This window comes from Rhinatrema bivittatum, chromosome 16, assembly GCF_901001135.1.
Source record: "Rhinatrema bivittatum chromosome 16, aRhiBiv1.1, whole genome shotgun sequence".
Lineage (NCBI taxonomy): Eukaryota > Metazoa > Chordata > Amphibia > Gymnophiona > Rhinatrematidae > Rhinatrema > Rhinatrema bivittatum.
Window position 1 is genome coordinate 7,617,724 of NC_042630.1, and position 23,008 is coordinate 7,640,731.

Here is a 23,008-nt window from a genome sequence, read left to right on the forward strand (position 1 = left end):
CCCCCTAGTGTTATGTGCCAAACATGCTTATGGCACTTCTCCATGGGCACAAGACAAGAATACTTAGATTTTGTAGAAAGTATAATTTTTTTTATTGAGCAATATAAGTATTCTTGGGAAATACTGGATGCTATCTCTCGGACACACTGATCACCAGCATCTCGTATACATGAACTGATCCTTCTCTTATAGGTAAAATACAATACAGTACTAGGTCAGAAATTCTTAAGTTGCGTGACCATCTGGAGTATCATTTACATAGGTTGTCATGTCAACAGCATGATACATTATCCCTAAACTATCCTGACCAGTTCTCCAAGTTGGGGCCCATTTACCATCACTCTTTAGATAATCCTTTGTTCTGTTAAAATCATGCTGCTCAGGGTAATCGTTATATCTTAGGCTGTGTGCTGTGTTTACAGATGCCCCTGTTACAGATGACCCTGTAATGACATTTTAGCCTGAGGTTCTGACCATTGCCTTCTGCTCTTGTGACCCTATAATTAGACATCACAAATTGTCGCCAGCTTCAACTGCTGTCTAGGTGACCTTGGAATTCCTCCAGGTCAGGCTCAGTAGGGCATTTAAAGTTCACATAACCAGAAAGGCTAAGATAGCAGAGGATTCTGGGTCAGTTGCCATCTCCATGTTGGTCTCAAGCTCAGGCACACAAATCACTAGTTGACTCAGATCCCTCGACCTGTCCTGTAAGCCCTAAAACTAATTAGTTAATACCTAGTTAGTTACTTGCTTGTAGCTGCTACTATTTAAATTCTCATGTAGTAATGATAAAGACTGTATTAATGCAATTTTATCAGACCATAGTAGCTCTCTGATGTGATATTGGTTCAGCAGAATATGCTATCTGGATGTCAATCCAACACCAGATAGTATTTTTTTTTTTTTTTTTAGATAGAAATGGAATAGATTTTTGAAAGTGCACAGTACACATATTTGTTTTTTGTTACCCTTTATAGCACAGGTGCTGAGGGGAGATATGTGGTACATCTAAGTTTTACAAAATATGATAAAGCAGGCTATGCACTGCCAATGTGAGATACTGACAAGCAAGGACCTGAGACCATAAGTCTTCACACAGGGGAGAGGCACCCAAATAACTGCAGATGGAGAAAACTGTGAACTTTTGTTAAGCAGGCCATGATGAGCAAATTGGGCCTGATACTGAACAGTCAATGAGAGCTTGACCATAAACTTTGATGAGCCAGGCATCCCCCAAAAATCAGATCAGCCAACCACATATGCAACTACCAGTATGGAAATTGCAACTGATGACAGTTAAGGTACTGAGACCTACTGCAGAGGATCCTGGCAGCCTGGAAGCATACCCTGCTAAAGATTTCAAATTGGTCAGACTTCTGAGTCAGCTAAACTTCAGGTGAAATAAAGCTGAGATGGGGCTTAGGTATTCCTGATGAGGGTCATCTGACCAGCTGCACAGCGTGAGCAATGAGTGAATGGAATTAGCCTGTCTTGCAAATATTGTAGTAGCAAGTGCTAAGGGGGCCAGTGCATAATACATTTATGTACCCAATAAGAAATAGATATTTGTCTGAATAATGCTGATACCAATATAAACATAGATTAGGAAACTTTTTCATCCAACAGGTGTTAATGTGAGTCCTCTGAATCCAGGGTGTGTGTGTGTGTGTGTGTGTGTGTGTGTGTGTGTGTGTGTGTGTGGAAAGTAATGGAATTACTTAGCCCGAGTCTGACTACTCTAGCTGAGTATGTATTTAGCAGTTAGGCCTTGATTGATCCATAGTTCTCACACAGACACACATCACATGATTGTAATAACTGAGAGAATAAGTGGCAAACACCAGATGCACATAATCTGATGTGAGGGGCTCAGAATCACAAGGGGCAGCTCTGAACTGAAGAGTGGAGAAAGCTGTAAGAACAGACCGAACCTTTGGAAATGTAAGCTTTGCTTGCATGCCCCTGCAGAATTTGTAAGATGTGTAGCATTTTAAGAAAACATGAGTGATCAGACAAAACACATCTTGTATTTTTAATGTCCTTCAGATTAAACTATTATACATCACTGAATAGCACAATCGTTAAGCAAACAATAGCAATAAAGGAAATATAGACATAATATGAATTGCACAGTATTTACAAATCCTTTTTATAGTGATTTAGCACTAGTGTTCTGCTTATTTTCTGAAACAATAGTTATATGATTTGCTTTTATTTTACATTGACATCAATAAGTCATATGCTGATTTTTGGTTAGGTTTAGAAAGAATGCAAGAGCAAGTAGTTACACATGTGAGAGAAAATATCTGGACAATATGTCATTATTTTTCTTAATTGTATTTGTGTTAACCAGACTACAAGGCAAAAACCACTATCATTACATCCACTACAGGACACAATAAAATCAAGCTAATTATGAGAATTACTCTGTCCTTCAACTTAGGATAGAAGGGTGTTAGATCATCTTATCTTCTTTTGCTCATTTTTAGTTAGGGCTGGACAATCCTGGCTTAGATTTACTATGTCCTTAAATGAAATAGCCTTTTCTACAGGAATATTCTGAAATTGGTGGTCTGATGTCGCCATTTTGTGGACAGACATCACCTTGCATCCTGTTATTTCCTATAGATAAGATTTTTACCTGGAATTTCCTTATGTTGTAGAAATGAGCAAGTCAGAGTCAAATTTACCCCAGTCCTTGTTATAGAATGACACGGGAGTTTTGTAGTTAGTTATAGTAAATGACAATCACTACAAGGCCATCTGTATGCACCAAAGGTTTTCCTCTTATTCTGTGTCTATGGAATAAAAAGCTTAGTAGGTAGGGCCAATAATAGTTTCCTATCGCATCACATGAAGTGACATGCCTAGCTACCACAGATAACAGGAAGTGACATTGGTAGTTAAAAGTAATAACAGGAAGTGGGAGGCATTAGGACCTTCTCTATATCTAAGTAGGTTGTCCATCTTCAAAGCATATTCTGAAAGGCATTTTGGTATACATGGACTGGGAATGAGAAAAAAGTCTTACAGTTTTAGTGAAATAAAATGTAAATGAAATTATTTTTCAGCACTTACTATCAAAAGCAGTTATATTCTGCTTTATCAGTTTAGGTCACTACCTTTGGAAATGTTGCTCTAATCGTTTAGCAGAGAGGCAACAGTAGAGAAGTGTCAGAGAGGAGAATCCTGCTCCTCCCAGGAACATTGAAGCAAAGCATGTACAGAACATGAACTGAAATCCAAATGATGAATGTTGGAAGTCCAAGTCTGCATTTCCGTGCCTGGAAAAAATCTATGGTGTGAAGAATCCAGGTTTACTTTCATTTGGTCTGGATTCTCTGATGGAAAATGGTTGTGAGGTTGAATTCCTGGGGTGATTTGAAACTTAAGGAGAGAAAAGGTGCTTTTCAAAGAGGTGAGCATCATTCCATTGAAGTAGAAGGCTTAGACTGGCAGGACCTTCACTTTACCTGGGAATAAGAATAAGAATGTAAACATGAAAGCTTAAATCACAGGATGGATGAGATTTTGCTCACTCTATCTAATGTTCTAGGTGCTAGAGAAGTTAATGATAAGAAGTTGCCAGTTCCAGTAATCATTTAATTTATTGATTGACTCTGAGAACTTTTAACAGGCCAAACCTAAAATCTAGCTCTTAGCAGCTAATAATCATCCAAACATAAAATACAGCAGAAATAAATAACAAGCTAACAGCAAAAACCCATTATCCCAACTTAAAAATCACATCAAATATGGTAAAGTTAAATCTTAATCTGATTTGGTGTTATTACCTATTCCAAAGGCCTCTTGAAAAGAGACCATTACTTTCACCTGAAAGGAAAGATAATTCTTTCTCCTCTCATTATTTGTCGTGCTTTCTCCAGGTCTTCTCATGCTCTCTCTCCCTTCTCCTGAGGTCTGAGCTGTCCTTAACTCTTTCTCTCTTCTGGTCCCTCTCATTTGGTCAACTCTCTCCCTTTCTCTTGCCCCCTTTTTCTCTGTAACCTCCGGCCTTTAAATTTAACTCTGTGCTATCAGAATTGCATCAGGGACCATCCACATGGACGTGTACGTCTCATGCTACTGAGCCACTGAGTCAGCCCAGTTTGTATTCTCTCATGGGAAGTTTAGATGGAATTTGTGTAGGTTTAGAGCACCAAATCACCGCCAAAACACATGATTGAACACAGAATGATTTGAGATTCCTCTTCCAATTGTCTTTTATGTCTGGAACACTAAGAGAATGCATTTCAGGCTCACTGAAAGTTGGATAAGACCTGTCCTGAATGTGCCCAAAAATGATTCGTTTGCCCTCTTTAGAATGAGATCAGTTTGGCCCGAGGAACAGAGCAGTTACCTTATAGAGAGTAACTGTGGCACCGTAGAAGAGACTCAGGAGGAAAAGTACCATGAATGTGCAGGCTGTGGCCAGGGCATTCCCTTCCTCTCCTTCTGAGCTGTCTACCCAGTCACATATGGAGACTAAAAGAGATGGAAAGAAAGCGACAGCACCATTAATTATCAGTCTTTCTTTTATCCTGGAAATGCTGGCCATTAACAGGGCTGGATTTAGGATTAGGCAGTAGCTAGGATGCCAAATCCTGAAGCCACTAAAAAACTAGGAATCACCCTACTTCTCTCTGACTTCTAGTGGTGAAACCACTCTTACCCTTGGTCCATTGCCTATGGATGTCATAATTTTAAATCCAGCCCTGGCTATTTCCTGCTCCCCACTGAAATAATCATCTAAGTTCTTCAATCAGTATATGCAGAAAACAAGAAAACTCTATCATACAATAATACAGTGATTAGGCTCAGATGGGATAAGAATGGAGACAGATATCTTGTCTCTTTGAAAAATAACTCCAGGGAAAATACACATCTCTAGGGAATAGGACCAATATTATCTCGCCCTTGGACCATACATTGGTACATTTGCTCCACCAGTGTCAAATGAGTTCTTTGGGGAAATTACTTTTTTTATTTAGATGTGATAAATACAAGTTTTATATCCAAATCATACTTAAGAAAGGCATTTATCCATCTTGGAGATTCATCTCTTGAATGATCTTGCTGTGCATTAAGAAAACCCATGGAGTCCAGTAATTAGATTCTACTGCCCACACATCCCCATGTTCATCCCTGTTCCTCATTTTCTTATTGAAAGAGAACTGAGTTTCTGGGTAGAAATTTGTATTATTACTGGACTAATAAATGTTTCGAGATGCCAGCTTTTTCTCTTCCTTCATATTCTTGCATACTGGCATCTCAAAACTTATAAAAGTATCATTCTTACTCAACTGTTTTGTTGGTTTTCTTCTCACTAGTTTTATTTTTGGTAGTATTCTCAATTTAGTTTCTGCTCTTCTAGCAGAAACATTTTGACTCTTTCAAGGTATTGAGGATGGGACAAATTCTTGAGTCCTGTCATGGACTCTTCCTACTCTTCTCTGGATTCTATCAATTTAAAAAATGTCTGTACAGAAAGAACGTAAAATAAATTGGATGCCATATTCCAAGTATGGTTGACTTTAAATGTGCATGTTATAAAATCTGGGGTCGGTGTGCACAAGGGGGTGCACACTTGTCCACCTTGCGCGTGCTGAGCCCTAGGGGAGCTCCGATGGCTTTCCCCGTTCTCTCCGAGGCCGCTCCGAAATCGGAGTAACTTGCGTGTGCAGCCTGGCTGCCGGCGCACGATCCCCCGGCACGGCCATTGTGCCCGAGGCCTCGGTCCCACCCCCACCCCGCCCCTTTCACAAAGCCCCGGGACATACGTGCATAACCCTTTTAAAATCCGCCCCCCAGTGTTTTTCCAGCCACGCATTGATTGTGTAAATAGTTTTCTCCATTTCTTTTAGAAAATATGAACATAAGAAATTGCCATTCTGGGTCGGACCAGCTTCCTGTTTCTAATGGTGGCCAATCCAGTTTACAAGTACCTGGCAGGTACCCAAATATTTCATGAAACATTACAGCATATTAAAGCAGTAGAGTACAATAAACACTATATAAATGTCTAAAAGGGCTTTACAAATGATTATTTCTATGACTATTAAGAACCAGAGAACATTGGATGATGCTGATTCTTCATAACTACTTAAAAATGAATGATAACATTTTTCAATATGCAAGGGATGAGTCTCTAGAATTATCTACTGTTAGAACTGAAGCAATTTTTGGAAAATAATTTTAAAATATTTGGTATGCTCTCAGGTACTGATAATTTAATAAGAACAGGATAGATGACTGATAGAATTACCAACAGATATCTGAGAAATTTGGAATGAGGCTGAGGAAAGATGGGAGAACATCTTTGACTATGTGGAAATGAAATTTGTGAGGGAGTCGGTTGGACCATTAGATGACGGAGGGGTTAAAGGGGCTCTTAGGAAAGATAAGGCCATTGCAGAAAAACTAAATGAATTATTTGCTTCCGTGTTTACTAATGAGATGTTGGGGAGATACCAGTTCTGGAGATGGTTTTCAGGGGTGATGAGTCAGATGAACTGAAGATGGTTTTCAGGGGTGATGAGTCAGATGAACTGAAGATGGTTTTCAGGGGTGATGAGTCAGATGAACTGAACGAAATCACTGTGAACCTGGAAGATGTAGTAGGCCAGATTGACAAACTAAAGAGTAGCAAATCACCTGACCGGATGGTATGCATCCTAGGGTACTGAAGGAATTAAAAAATGAAATTTCTGATCTATTAGTTAAAATTTGTAACCTATCATTAAAATCATCCATTGTACCTGAAGACTGGAGGGTGGCCAATGTAACCCCAATATTTAAAAAAGGCTCCAGGGGTGATCCGGGTAACTATAGACCAGTGAGCGTAACTTCAGTGCCGGGAAAAATAGTGGAAACTATTCTCAAGATCAAAAGTGTAGAGCATATATAAAGACATGATTTAATGGAACATAGTCAACACGGATTTACCCAAGGGAAGTCTTGCCTAACAAATCTGCTTCATTTTTTTGAAGGGATTAATAAACATGTGGATAAAAGTGAACCAGTAGATATAGTGTATTTGGATTTTCAGAAGGCGTTTGACAAAGTCCCTCATGAGAGGCTTCTAAGAAAACTAAAAAGTCATGGAATAGGAGGCGATGTCCTTTCGTGGATTACAAACTGGCTAAAAGACAGGAAAGAGAGAGTATGATTAAATGGTCAATTTTCCCAATGGAAAAGGGTAAACAGTGGAGTGCCTTAGGGATCTGTACTTGGACAGGTGCTTTTCAATATATATATAAATGATCTGGAAAGGAATACGACGAGTGAGATTATCAAATTTGCGGATGATACAAAATTATTCAGAGTAGTTAAATCATAAGCAGACTGTGATACATTACAGGAGGACCTTGCAAGACTGGAAGACTGGGCATCCAAATGGCAGATGAAATTTAATGTGGACAAGTGCAAGGTGTTGCATATAGGGAAAAATAACCCTTGCTGTAGTTACACAATGTTAGGTCCTATATTAGGAGCTATGACCCAGGAAAAAGATCTAGGCATCCTAGTGGATAATACTTTAAAATCGTCGGCTCAGTGTGCTGCAGCAGTCAAAAAAGCAACAGAATGTTAGGAATTATTAGAAAGGGAATGGTTAATAAAACGGAAAATGTCATAATGCCTCTGTACCACTCCATGGTGAGACCACACCTTGAATACTGTGTACAATTCTTGTCGCCACATCTCAAAAAAGATATAGTTGCAATGGAGAAGGTACAGAGAAGGGCAACCAAAATGATAAGGGGGATGGAACAGCTCCCCTATGAGGAAAGGCTGAAGAGGTTACGGCTGTTCAGCTTGGAGAAAAGACGGCTGAGGGGGAATATGATAGAGGTCTTTAAGATCATGAGAGGTCTTGAACGAGTAGATGTGACTCGGTTATTTACACTTTCGAATAATAGAAGGACTAGAGGGCATTACATGAAGTTAGCAAGTAGCACATTTAAGACTAATCAGAGAAAATTCTTTTTCCCTCAATGCACAATAAAGCTCTGGAATTTGTTGCCAGAAGATGTGGTTAGTGCAGTTCGTGTGGCTGGGTTCAAAAAAGGTTTGGATAAGTTCTTGGAGGAGAAGTCCATTAATGGCTATTAATCAAGTTTACTTAGGGAATAGCCACTGCTACTAATTGCATCAGTAGCATGGGATCTTCTTAGTGTTTGGGTACTTGCCAGGTTCTTGTGGCCTGGTTTGGCCTCTGTTGGAAACAGGATGCTGGGCTTGATGGACCCTTGGTCTGACCCAGCATGGCATGTTCTTATGTTCTTATATTTACTGGCTACCTCAGCTACTTCTTCTAAGAATGAACATTGTAGACTTAAAGGAACTTTGTTTAATGGACTTCTTTGTTTGGAAGACTGGAAATTCTGTCCCCAGGAACAGAATGCTCATGAAATCCCTTGTGTGAGTCGTGTTCCAAAATTGTTACTTTGCAGAATTGGCTTCCATTGAGATGGCAACTTTGTGTGTGAGTAGGACCTGGGATGAAACTCTTCCGTTCAGTAATCACTAATTAGGAGATTTCATTCTTGCTGGGGCTTAGAAGCTCCCAGATTGAATCTGGAATTGGCTTGGCTAATGGAAGGACTTTTACAATACCACATTCATGTGCTATACTGACGGAGGCTGAAATTTAGTTAGTTAGTTTTTTTTTTTTTAATCGGAGAAAATTAAGAAAAGCATCAGAAATGGTCCTGTGATAGCAGCATGCAGAAATGTCAAGCCGTGTTGTTTCCTTTCACGTTTTGTGTGCTTATAGTGGAAACTAGAAGAGAAGGTTCACTTGGCCCAATCAGTCTGCCTAGTTGTTCCTGTTACCGAGGCCCTGCAGACCCAACTCGTTATCTAGTAATCTCCTTCCCTCGACCTTGCCGCCTCCCTCCTAATTTTGCTTTGAACTTTTCTCACTGCCCTCCTTTCTGATAGATTATTGCAGACCCCCCCCCCCCAGGGAAAAAGATATTTGCTCTCACTTCCTATGAGCTTCCTTCTTCCAGCTTCACATCATGGTTCTGTTTCTGAGTTTTCTTCTTCACTGGGAAATATTTCCATCTGGTAATGTCTGGAAGCCAGCCAGATATTTGAATGTGTATTTATCATACTCCCCTTACTCCTTATTTTCTCTGTATTTTAAGTACCTTAAGTCTGTACATATGGACATAAGAACATGCCATAGGGTCAGACCAAGGGTCCATCAAGCCCAGCATCCTGTTTCCAACAGAGGCCAAACCAGGCCACAAGAACCTGGCAAGTACCCAAAAACTAAGAAGATCCCATGCTACTGATGCAATTAATAGCAGTGGCTATTCCCTAAGTCAAATTAATTAATAGCCATTAATGGACTTCTCCTCCAAGAACTTATCCAAACCTTTTTTAAACCCATCTACACTAACTGCACTAACCACATCCTCTGGCAACAAATTCCAGAGCTTAATTGTGCATTGAGTGAAAATAATTTTCTCCAATTAGTTTTAAATGTGCCCCATGCTAACTTCATGGAATGCCCCCTAGTCTTTCTACTATCTGAAAGACTAAATAACCGATTCACATCTACCTGTTCTAGACCTCTCATGATCTTAAAGACCTCTATCATATACCCCCTCAGCCGTCTCTTCTCCAAGCTGAAAAGTCCTAACCTCTTTAGTCTTTCCTCATAGGGGAGCTGTTCCATTCCCTTTATCATTTTGGTTGCCCTTCTCTGTACCTTCTCCATCGCATCTATATCTTTTTTGAGATGCGGCGACCAGAATTGTACACAGTATTCAAGGTGCGGTCTCACCATGGAGCGATACAGAGGCATTATGACATTTTCCATTTTATTCACCATTCCCTTTCTAATAATTCCCAACATTCTGTTTGCTTTTTTGACTGCCACAGCACACTGAACCAATGATTTCAATGTGTTATCTACTATGACGCCTATATCTCTTTCTTGGATGGTAGCTCCTAATATGGAACCTAACATCGTGTAACTACAGCAAGGGTTATTTTTCCCTATATGCATCACCTTCCACTTGTCCACATTAAATTTCATCTGCCATTTGGATGCTCAATCTTCCAATCTCACAAGGTCCTCCTGCAATTTATCACAAACCGCTTGTGATTTAACTACTCTGAATAATTTTGTATCATCTGCAAATTTGATAACCTCACTCGTCGTATTCCTTTCCAGATGATTTATATATATATTGAAAACATCCCAATACAGATCCCTGAGGCACTCCACTGCCCACTCCCTTCCACTGAGAAAATTGTCCACTTAATCCTATTCTCTGTTTCCTGTCTTTTAGCCAGTTTGCAATCCACAAAAGGACATCGCCACCTATCCCATGACTTTTTACTTTCCCTAGAAGCCTCTCATGAGGGACTTTATCAAACACCTTCTGAAAATCCAAATACACTATATCTACAGGTTCACCTTTATCCACATGTTTATTCACCTCTTTCGTATAAGGATTGTGTTACAAGCTCTTCATCAGTTTTGTATCCTTCCCTGTTTTTGTATTAGACTGACCGGCATCCTTCATGTCCTCAGAAATTATTATTTCCAGTTGATATAATTTTTAGCTTCACAATATCCCTGGGGCATGCTCTAATGAACCCAGTCTAGTACTCCTGCACATGTGTGAGTGGTATGTTATTTTATACAAATAAATTAATGTGAAATTGAAGATTTTGAATATTTTCATTTTTATGTCTTCCTTTCCTTCCTTCAGGTAAGAGCGCAGAGACATGTGTGTGCCATTGACATGAATGTTGATTGGATAGCTGAGGTCCCATGTGTGTGCCATTGACATGAGTGTTGATTGGATAGCTGAGGTCCCATGTGTGTGCCATTGACATGAATGTTGATTGGATACTGAGGTCCATGTGTGTGCCATTGACATGAATGTTGATTGGATAGCTGAGGTCCCATGTGTGTGCCATTGACATGAGTGTTGATTGGATAGCTGAGGTCCCATGTGTGTGCCATTGACATGAGTGTTGATTGGATAGCTGAGGTCCCATGTGTGTGCCATTGACATGAATGTTGATTGGATACTGAGGTCCATGTGTGTGCCATTGACATGAATGTTGATTGGATAGCTGAGGTCCCATGACCATGCAGTGTTCTGGTGATACAAATCAGATCTGCACTTTTCTTCGTCAGGTTGAGAGGGAGAATATTTAGCACGTAACACAGAATTAGAGGTTTGAAATGTTATTAATTAATTTACAAATTAATTATTATTGCTCTAAATATTATATAAGCAGGCTGAAATGAATTTGACTAACTTTCACTTTCGATGAGACAGGACTTTCTAACCCTCAGCCCCCTTGGCCTTGGCATGATGATGCCATCTTGAAGCCACCTCATAGACTGTAGCTGCTCCATGGAGTTGTCATGAGGATAGAGAGCATTACAGCTCTTTATTCCCTATATGTAGAATTTTCTCATGGAATTATAATTTAAATAACCAGAGAATGCAAGTCAAACTTAGCCGCATCTAAGAGTTAGACAATGATAGAAACTGTTATTGCATATGTTTCTAAAGTTGAAAAATGCTACTTTTTTGAATTGTAATGTCAGGATGTTTCCTGAAGCCTCAGAAAAGATCTAAGCGGTTTATTTTGATGAGGCCTGCAGTATTGCAAATTGGAGATCATTTGTTTCCTTAAATACCCATGTAAATGTATAGTGAAGTATCGAATGAATAAATATGTCTTCTTTGATGCTTCTCAGTTAGCAGTGTTCTTGTCAACTAAAGATTACATAATATTAATGGTTATAAAAATCCCTCTGATTATAATAACTGCTGGTCTACCAGGTCGTGATGCTGATCTTGCTAGCCCTGACGTACGTACTTTCTATTTTTCTTTGTAATATGATATTCCCCAAGAATTTTGGTGGGGATTCCCCTGGTTGTGGACTTCTGGTACAGGTTTTGATATGTATTCCCTGTTTTTTCCTCTTTATTGTTTAGCATTTTACGTTTCCTAGCTGTTGATTTGCATTCAGGAGATTTACTTATAAAGATAAAATAAAAAACAATGTAGTTCCCATCCTTAAATCTAGTACAGAACTTGTATTCCATGTAATTAGGACAACACCTTGAGTCTGCTGTACAGCTTGCAGAACCAGGGGCCTTTTCCTTTGCCCTTGTAACTTCCATGTCAAAGACACAGCAACAACCAGCCTCTTACATAAATGGTGGCTTCACTTCTGGTGACTGCTGATTAACAGAATACATTATGACGTTCCTCTTCTTCCTAAACTGAACATAACTTGCCCTTTTCCTCCCTGTGCATGTGTAAATTAAGAGTTAAGTGTTTCCAGAACAGATGTGTAGGCTTAGAATCAAAACTGTTATGCAATTATTTTCCCTTTTTGGACTGCCTCCTTGTGCTTCTGTAGTGGGGAATAGCATCTCTCTTTGAAATGTACCATCACCAGGCAAACATGAGCACATTCTTTTAATGCTTGTATGTAGCTTCTGCATGGCCTTGTACAAGGTCATTTCAGTGAGCCTGCTTAATGCTGCTGAGGAAATGGATATTATTTCAACATGCAGAGGAAGTTTATTTCAGGCTATAATATATATACTCTATATATACACAAACACTTCAGTCATCAAAACCCGTTTCTTTCACATCCTGCAAAATTACATCAAGGTCTAGAAGATGAGTTTTGTATTTGAAGATTGAACATAGGGGCAACTGTACTCCCTGAAGCTCAGTCCTCAATAGCAGTTGTTGGCCAATTCAGACATAACAAGAGACACATTGATTGAGGTGGGTTTACCGGTAAATTTGTCGATGCTCTTTTGGACGATGTTCAAAGGCAGTGCTTCATGACCGACCACGCATGTATAGTGCTTTCCATTGTTCCAGTCAGATGTTTTAATGGACAACTTGCTGTACAGGAAGTAGGAATCCTTTCCCTGGGATATGATAGGCTCCATTGTGACATAATCGTCTTTACTGATCTCCTTCCCCTCCTGCAGCCACTTGACAAAGATATCCTTGGGGCTAAAATCTTGCATTAGGCAGGTGAGGGATGCTTCTTCTTGGAGGGAAAGTTCATCTATGCTGGGAGGGAGGAGGTAAACTGAGGGCTGATGGGAAAGGACCTCTAGATAAGGAACAGACATCAATTAGTTAATAAGAGAATCTAATGGAGGCATCATAACCTTTATCCAAATACATTATTTTATTCTCTATAGCACCATGATACTGCATTGCATAAATATGGATCACTTCCTGTCAGTAGATTCATTATATATGCCACTTCCTGTTCTTAGTTGTGTTAGTAATATAGTTTGTGTCATTAATTTCATAATTATCCATCTTATTTTTTCTTGTTTGCTTTATAATTACGTGTCTTCATTTTCTTAATTTTGTGACTATCCATTTCACTTCTAATTAATTTCCTAATTAAGAATTTCACCTCCTGTCATTAACAGACCTTGTCATTGCCTCGTATTTCAGTTTATGTCATTGTCCCCAGCAGAAGGACCTGTTTTACATTGAAGGTGGTGAAGGTGTGGAAGATGTTTCCAGAAGAAGTTATCCTTGCTGCATCTATGTGCATATTTAAGTGGAATTTGGATGTGTTCTTGAACAACAAAAACATTAGCGGGTGTGTTGGTTTGTTTTGAAGCCAGGTGCTTCAACTTTTTCAATTTATTAATTTTTTGCCTTCGTCAGGATTAACTCTAGGGAACTGACAAAGGCAGACGAAGAAGGGTGAATACAATGAACTTTTCATCACTTCTTATTACTTTAGAAACCAACTATGTTACTTCCTATCCATTTCATGGTTTCTGAGTTTTAGACTAATGGGAAAGCTTTCCTAGCTGGTAATGGAATTGGGTAATCTGAATGGAAGGACACTGGAAAGATTCCAGAAAACTCAGTGCTCACTGTCAGATATTGTTAGCTGCTCAACTATCCCATTATGATATTTAGGAGTTGAAGGCCAAATTTCTACATCTTGCATGTTTCTCTACATGTTAGTGTATGTTGATTGAACTTTCTTTGATTATATGAAATTACATAATAGTAATGGTTATAAAAATCCCTCTGATTATAATAACTGCTGGTCTACCAATAATAACTGTCAAGTTTTGAGCTTCTGATAATGCAAGCCTCAAGATTGTACATTTCAAGCTTGGCTTTATTTAGAATAATAATAATGTCCTGGCTTACATATAGCAGATAGCAACATAAATGCAATTCCTTGCAAGTTTTCTGTTCCAGGTTGCCATATATTAAGTCCAATTGATCTTACTTATATCAGCTCTATTCCAGAGTCAGAATCTCCAGGTAATCAGTTCAACATGCAGAAAACTTACTTAACTAACAAGAGTTTAGGACTCTCTCACTGGTGCTCCTGAAGAGCTCAACAGATATTGTTGCCAATTGTAAGTGTTGAGTTCCTCATGGATGGGGTTTGCAGGTCTTAACCTCAGACTCCATGCAGCCCTTTCTAGTTTGCTCAACTAAGACTTAGCAGAGACATCCAGTGGCTCAAAAACAGAGCTCCAGCATTTCGTCCCAAAAGACTGCCCATTCAAAGTCAGCCAGAGTATCTTTGTACTTAGAAGTAGTTTAGCTGGGCACTCAGATTGCCAGACTGCAATGACTTGTGTGACTTAATATGACTATACCTGTATCCTTGTAGATGACTGCTTCAACGGGTGTGGGTTTTTCCTGGTACTTAACGATGCAGGTGATCTTCTCGCCACTATTCCAATCCTCAGTGCAGATGCTGACGACACTGGAGGTACTGTAAGTCCCATTGTCATGGAGCTGGAAGTCGGAGGTCACTGGGTCCAGCTTGCCCCCCTTTCCTCTTGTCCATGTGATCTCAAAGTTCTCTGTGTTCCTTATGTTAGTGATTAGGCAGATGAGCTTGGCGGTGTGCTCCAGGAAGAGGTCCTCAAAGGTCGGGGGCAAGACATACACCTGCAAGTCCTCATCACAGTTTTCTGGAAAACAAGGCATAGGAAAGACAAATCATAATTGACTCTTGCCTTTTTTCAAAACTGTTGTCATACCTTATTCTGGGCATCATTTGTGCTTGGGGTGGAAGTGGGTGTCAGGGTTTACGTGTTTTGGGGGTGATGGCAGAAAATGATGGCTTTATATGTTTTGGGATTGGAAGGTGTATCAAGATTTCCTTGTGAGTTTGGGGTGGAATGACATATGAAAGGATTGTGTGCTGGGGTGGGAGGGATGTCAGAGTTTGTGCGTGTGCTTGGTAGAAGGAGAGGGATGTCAGAGTTTGTGCGTGTGCTTGGTAGAAGGAGAGGGATGTTAGAGTTTGTGCGTGTGCTTGGTAGAAGGAGAGGGATGTTAGAGTTTGTGCGTGTGCTTGGTAGAAGGAGAGGGATGTTAGAGTTTGTGCGTGTGCTTGGTAGAAGGAGAGGGATGTCAGAGTTTGTGCGTGTGCTTGGTAGAAGGAGAGGGATGTTAGAGTTTGTGCGTGTGCTTGGTAGAAGGAGAGGGATGTTAGAGTTTGTGCGTGTGCTTGGTAGAAGGAGAGGGATGTTAGAGTTTGTGTTACGGTGCCTGGGTCTGTGTATGGGTAATAGAAGGTTCTGTTCTATTTGGCAGTGGTGAAGCCCATTGCCTCCCCCTCTAGGTAACAGCTCCCTCCTCCTAGCCAGAAGGGAACATTTTCCCAAAAACTGTTCCCCTGGCACAATCCCTTAAATTTGTTTTACAGTAAAAATGTACCCAATTAAAATAAAAATTGGGAATGTTATATTAGCAGAGCCACCCTTACCGATATGAATGCATTCATTGCAAATCCCCACAATTGCCCTCGTGCATTGTTTTATTACCTGAACATTTGCTGACATTGACCTGGATTGTGAAATTTGTCGTGGGGTGCTCAACAATACATGAGTAGATGGACCCTTGGTTCCACTGCCCCTTGGGAACCCTCAGGTGACTGGTGGTACTGAAATAACCATCTTTATCCTTCCATGGGGCAAGGGAAGAGGCTGGGAGCTTGGCCTCCTTCCCATTCACGAGCCAACGGGTTTGGATGGTTTCTGGGAAGAAGCGGGTGATCTGGCACACCAGCTCCATGGTGGTATTGCTGGTGTCTCTGGAGTGAGAGTCCTCACAGGGGGATTCGAGCAGTGCCTTCACCACAGGAGCTGTGCAAGGGACGACTGAAGAGGAGAAAAGAGAATGAGGAGTAAGAACAACAGTTTGTTTTTGTGCATAAGAACATAAGAAAATGCCATACTGGGTCAGACCAAGGGTCCATCGAGCCCAGCATCCTGTTTCCAACAGTGGCCAATCCAGGCCATAAGAACCTGGCAAGTACCCAAAAACTAAGTCTATTCCATGTAAACATTGCTAATGGCAGTGGCTATTCTCTAAGTGAACTTAATAGCAGGTAATGGACTTCTCCTCCAAGAACTTATCCAATCCTTTTTTAAACACAGCTACACTAACTGCACTAACCACATCCTCTGGCAACAAATTCCAAAGTTTAATTGTGCGTTGAGTGAAAAAGAACTTTCTCCGATTAGTTTTAAATGTGCCCCATGCTAACTTCATGGAGTGTCCCCTAGTCTTTCTACTATCCGAAAGAGTAAATAACCGATTCACATCTACCCGTTCTAGACCTCTCATGATTTTAAACACCTCTATCATATCCCCCCTCAGTCGTCTCTTCTCCAAGCTGAAAAGTCCTAACCTCTTTAGTCTTTCCTCATAGGGGAGTTGTTCCATTCCCCTTATCATTTTGGTAGCCCTTCTCTGTACCTTCTCCATCGCAATTATATCTTTTTTGAGATGCGGCGACCAGAATTGTACACAGTATTCAAGGTGCAGTCTCACCATGGAGCGATATAGAGGCATTATGACATTTTCCGTTTTATTCATCATTCCTTTTCTAATAATTCCCAACATTCTGTTTGCTTTTTTGACTGCCGCAGCACACTGAACCGACGATTTCAATGTGTTATCCACTATGACACCTAGATCTCTTTCTTGGGTTGTAGCACCTAATATGGAAACCAACATCGTGTAATTAGAGCATGGGTTATTTTTCCCTATATGCATCACCTTGCACTTATCCACATTAAATTTCATCTGCCATTTGGATGCCCAATTTTCCAGTCTCACAAGGTCTTCCTGCAATTTATCACAATCTGCTTGTGATTTAACTACTCTGAACAATTTCGTGTCATCTGCAAATTTGATTATCTCACTCGTCGTATTTCTTTCCAGATCATTTATAAATATATTGAACAGTAAGGGTCCCAATACAGAGCCCTGAGGCACTCCACTGTCCACTCCCTTCCACTGAGAAAATTGCCCATTTAATCCTACTCTCTGTTTCCTGTCTTTTAGCCAGTTTGCAATCCACGAAAGGACATCGCCACCTATCCCATGACTTTTTACTTTTCCTAGAAGCCTCTCATGAGGAACTTTGTCAAACGCCTTCTGAAAATCCAATGTGCCAGTGTATTTTACAGAAATATATGGATGCCAGTGTATTTTACAGAAATATATGGATGCATTTAATCACAGTAGCAGAGAAGGACGATGGACAAAAAAGCAAGGCCATAGGCACTTTGAGTTGCACATATTAACATTTGCTATATAGGTAATATACAAGGTATCAGCAAAAGTGAAAGAAGACAAGGCTATGGGATCTGATGGGGTAGAAAGATGATTGTGATGGGGTGCATATATTGTGCATTTTTTGATTGTTTTTATATGCAAGTAAAATCTAAAAAATTGTTCACATGACACCCACTAGTATGTGATTATAACAAATCCTGTAATGCACTAGTTTGAGGCCTTTGCCCGCTATAGTGTGATCATATAGGTTATGATGATACCAGTATAAACTAATTGAACATCTCACATATCAATTTCTTATTCTTGGGATAAGCAGCTTGGAATCTATCTATCCCTTGGGATCCTGCCAAGTACTTGTGACCTGGCTTGGCCACTGATGGAAACTTGATACTGGGCTTGATGGACCCTTGGTCTGACCCAATAGGGCAAGTCTTATGTTCTTATTCCAGATACTGATGGAAATATAGGAAGTCTTGACTACTATATACTGGCTGTACTCGTCACAACTTTGTTCAACATATCACTTGAAAAAGGAGAGGATCCCGGCACTAGAGAAGAGGTTCTAGGACACCAGAGAAGAACAGATGTAGCACTGCTCTACTAGGGTGGGAACAATGAGGAAAACTACAGACCCGTTAGTTTAATAGTATTTGTAGACAAAGTAATAGAAACAGTACTGAAACAAAGAAAAGAACAGTACTTTGATGTTCGGAGGTTACAGGATTCTAGTTAACATGGCTTCACATTGGGAGATCTTACCAAACAAATTTGATTGAAATCTTTGATGAGGTGACTAGGTCAGTGGGTGTTCAGTAGATGTGGCCTTTCAGAATTTAAGTTATGCCTTCAACATCATTCCACAGAGAAGACTGGTGAGCAAGCTAGCCAGTCTGGGAATTGGCAGAAAAAAATTATCAGCTGGGTGAGAAGGTTGAGCAGCAGAATTTGGAGAGTGGGGATCAATGGGGTCCACCCTGGAGAGGGTAAAATGATCAGCCAATACCACAGTGACCAGTACATAATCCAGTCCTCTTCAATGTCTTTATAAGAACTTGAAGTTAATATATGCCTGTTTTAGGATGATACGAAATTATGCAGTAGGGTAGACATGCCAAAAGAATAGATAAGATAAAAGGTGATTTTAAAACAATTGGGAGAATAGTCAAGGGTTTGATAACTATGCTTTAATGCAAAAAAAAAATAATACCATTTTGGAGGGGAAGAAGTAATGATCATCATTTCTCATGACCTCAAGGTTGTTGGTCAGAGTGGGACAGCGAATATCATACTTGGGTGCAAAAAGAGGTTTGACAGATAGAAAAAGGGAAGTCATATGGGTCTTCAGTGAGACCTCACTTTGAGTAGTGTTCGTTTCTGGGGACCATTGATAAGGTGGAAACAGTTCACAGTGGCCACCAGAATGCTGCATAGCCTTTGTTAGAAGGCCTTAGTTAGAACGACTGAAGGCGCTAAGGATGTACTCTCTAGAACAATAAAAGGGAAGGGCGAAATAGGACACAAATCTTCTAGTGGCTGGTAGGTTTGACAAAGAAACCAGAAGAAAGATTTTCCATAGAATGAGAAGCTCAAGTACAAGAGGTCATCATAAGAAGCTAGAGGAAGCTAAAAGGATGTGAGAAGATGCTTTATCAATGAGAGGGTGGTGGACAAAAGGAATAGTAGAGGTGGTAGGGGCCAAAACAGTGGAAGAATTCATGCACGCTTAGGATGGACTTGAGGGAACATTAGTGGAGGGAGAGGTGGGGCAGGGAGAAGACCACAGATGGAGCAAGAGCTGTGAGATCACAGGAGATGGGCACAAAGGGGAAGCGTGACTGGACCGTAGGAAGCTTATCTGCTAGCATCCTCTGTTTCCTTGGCACGTGTGCCCAGTTTCTGCTACTTAAACTGCACCACAGTACCAAAGGGGATGAAGAGAGAAGAAAGACTCTGATTATTACAGAAGTGTAATCTGCGGCAGTGACTCCCCCCAGGGTCAGTGACAAAGCCTGGGATTAAAACTCAGGCACAAGGAGAGAAAATGACACCCTCCCCCCCACAGATGTTTCCATATCTGTAGAAACTTAGAAAGCTTATTTCAAACAGAAACTTCTTCTCACCATTCCCACTCTTGAAACGTAAAACCTGAATCACCATCAATTCTCATGGAATTTGGGATAACAAATTAATTTTGTAAAGAAAGAAAGAGTGGAGAGAGAGAGAGAGAGAGAGACACACACAAAGATGGAAAAGCAAAGGTGTAGGCAAGGAGATATCATGAGGGAGAGACAGAAAAGGAAACCAGAGAAGGGGAGAGAAGTGTAGACCGAGAAATTGGGGGAGGTTTTTTTCTAACCTTGTAGTGTCCTGTTCTGCTTCACCCCGGTCTTCTCATGGAGGACGTTGCACTGGTAGGAGCTGTTCCTCCAGGCCGAGCCTGAGACGGTCAGCTGGCTGCTGCTGGTGTACAGGCCACTCTTGGAGTCTAACACTGATGGGAAAGTCTTGAACCCGCTGCTTATGGTACCCGAATTCCATGTCACCTCGGCCGTGTCCGGCAGGTATCCGGTCACCAGGCAGCCAATGGTGACCTCTCTGCTGTAGTCCACCTCCGTGCAGCAGGGGATGAGCGGGAACACCGAGGGGGCAGTGAGTGGGGCTGCAAGAAAAAAGTCAGGACACACAGGTTGTCATTTATACCTGCTACACTGACACACAAATACACATAGAGACTCGCACACTCACATGCACACAGACAGATTCCTCAACTCTCCGGTACTGGACATACACTGTAATGACCAAAAACAGTTTTCTTCACACACGCACACCCACACCTTTATACACTGAGACATACACTCACTACTACTATACCACACACACTGTAACAAACTCAGAAATACACACACTAACACATTGCGACACACACACGAGCATTGTGACCACCCTAATACTGACAGACGTAGCTGCACACACACATACATACCCATCGAGTCTCAAGCACATTAACTATGCACCCGCTGTAACACACACACACACACACACTCACTCACACACACACACCACACTCACACACACACACACACACTCACTCACTCACACACCCACACACACACACACACACATACCCATCGAGTCTCAAGCACATTAACTATGCACCCGCTGTAACACACACACACACACACACACACACACACACACTCACACTCTCACACACTCTCAAAGACCTTCACGTACCTTCCTGACCCTTAACTGCCCCAATCTCTGTCCTACACCGTATAACCAGCAGTTGCACTTTGCTTGTATTCAGGGTTTTATCGATTATGGGCTACATAAGCACAGAGCTGCAGCCTGCAGTGAATCCCACACTTAAATGCATAAATAGCAACGGTGTGGCCTCTTGTCATCAAGCAGCACCAGTGCAGAGGTTTGCAAAGTGACCTCAAATCCAGTCCCAGGAAATCTGAGTCCTTACAGATTGGTCAGAGAGGGAGGCCCTGCTCACTTTAACCCTTAAAGAGAGAGTTTGTAGTCTGGGGTGAAGTTAGATGCTGTCCTGAATACGAAAAGACAGATTTCCTCTGTAGAGTTCCTTTTGTCCTCTCTGACACATTCCTCAGCTTTGGGCCATGCTCTGTGCTAGAGACTTAGGGACTCTCATCCACTCCCCCGGTGATGAGAGTTGTGGGTGTTAGGGACTCTCATCCGCTCCCCCGGTGATGAGAGTTGTGGGTGTTAGGGACTCTCATCCACTCCCCCGGTGATGATGAGGTGGGTGTTAGGGACTCTCATCCACCCCCCCGTGATGAGAGTTGTGGGTGTTAGGGACTCTCATCCACTCCCCCCGGTGATGAGAGTTGTGTGTGCTAGGGACTCTCATCCGCTCCCCCGGTGATGAGAGTTGTGGGTGTTAGGGACTCTCATCCGCTCCCCCGGTGATGAGAGTTGTGGGTGTTAGGGACTCTCATCCGCTCCCCCGGTGATGATGAGGTGGGTGTTAGGGACTCTCATCCGCTCCCCCGGTGATGATGAGGTGGGTGTTAGGGACTCTCAGCCGCTCCCCCGGTGATGATGAGGTGGGTGTTAGGGACTCTCATCCGCTCCCCCGGTGATGAGAGTTGTGGCTGTTAGGGACTCTCATCCGCTCCCCCGGTGATGAGAGTTGTGGGTGTTAGGGACTCTCAGCCGCTCCCCCGGTGATGATGAGGAGGGTGCATTCCTCTGCTTAGCCCAGGATTCTCTCTGGAAAGGCTGCAGCTGATCCCGAGCCCTGCTGCTGGGTGAAATGCTGGCACAGGAAGGCCACAGCTATCCAACCTGTTTGTCACAGGCTCCTGGGTGGCGCAGAGGGTAAACGTTCACCATTTCATCGCCTTTGACAGCGGCAGTGACTGGGTATTTGTGCCGGCTCCTCTCGGCAGCTTTTCTCGCAGACACTTCCTTTGGGGAAGGTACATTTAACTGCAACTCATCAGGCTGCATTTCGCTAGTTGTCCCTGGTGTGCTCCGTTTTGATCTATGGGAAAAGAGGAATCCTTCCAACTACCATAAGATTTTAGAGGGTTGTTTGTTTGCACTGGCATTCAGATGACTTAGTTTTGCTCAGTGCATTGGAGCAGGGCTATTCAGTATGAGCCAGCCTGAAACAGGTTTTAATTTGGCTGGGTGATAATTAGGAGAATTTGGGCTGGGGAAGGTGGAAATTGGGAGATGGATATGTTTAGGATGTTACTGCGTATGTGTTAAGGTATTTTTAATTGTAAGCACATTGAGGTAGACTCCATGCACACAGAGCTGGAAGAAAGCTATTTGATTTTCTAAATATTAAAATAGCTGAAATCTACAGCAGGTCTGCTGAAGGCATACACTGGCTAATATGGCACATCCCAGACCCTTGCATAAGGCAGCTGATGCAACTCACTCCTGCTGTGCAGCAACCCTGCCATTCCAGGGCTGTGAACCCTTCTCAACCTTCCCAATGCACCTCCATCCTGACCTGCAGCATACCACAGCTCTGCCAATGCAGCTCACTTCTTCTCTGCAGTGCCACTGCCAATCCAGTACTAAAAGCCTGCTCAGATCTCCCAGTGAACTTCCATCCTGACCAGCAGCACCCCCTGCTAGTCCAGTAATCAGACCATCACAGCTCCTTATCCTGCTTTACAGCACCCTGTTATTCCCATATTGAGATTTTCATAGATCTGCGAGTGCATCTGAAACCTGCCTGGCAATAATGCTCCTCACTCCTGCCCTGCAGCATCTCCTGCCACTCCAGTACTGAGATCCTCACACACAGCTCTGCCAATGCTCCTCACTCCTGCCCTGCAGCACCTCCTGCTATTCCAATACCAAGACCCTCACATACAGCTCTGCCAATGCAACTCACTCCTGCCCTGCAACAACC

The 23,008-nt window shown here is 41.8% G+C and overlaps 2 gene segments (V, D, J or C); both read right to left on the bottom strand.

The window, feature by feature from the left end:
* Window positions 1–23,008, bottom strand: part of LOC115078816 — a 199,134-nt gene that overhangs the window by 96,917 nt on the left and 79,209 nt on the right.
* On the bottom strand, window positions 3,465–22,086 carry LOC115078498. The segment is given in 8 exon segments: window positions 3,465–3,473; window positions 4,361–4,485; window positions 12,800–13,129; window positions 14,667–14,987; window positions 15,846–16,181; window positions 19,964–20,266; window positions 20,842–20,932; window positions 21,922–22,086. Coding segments are annotated over 8 exon segments (1,680 nt in total).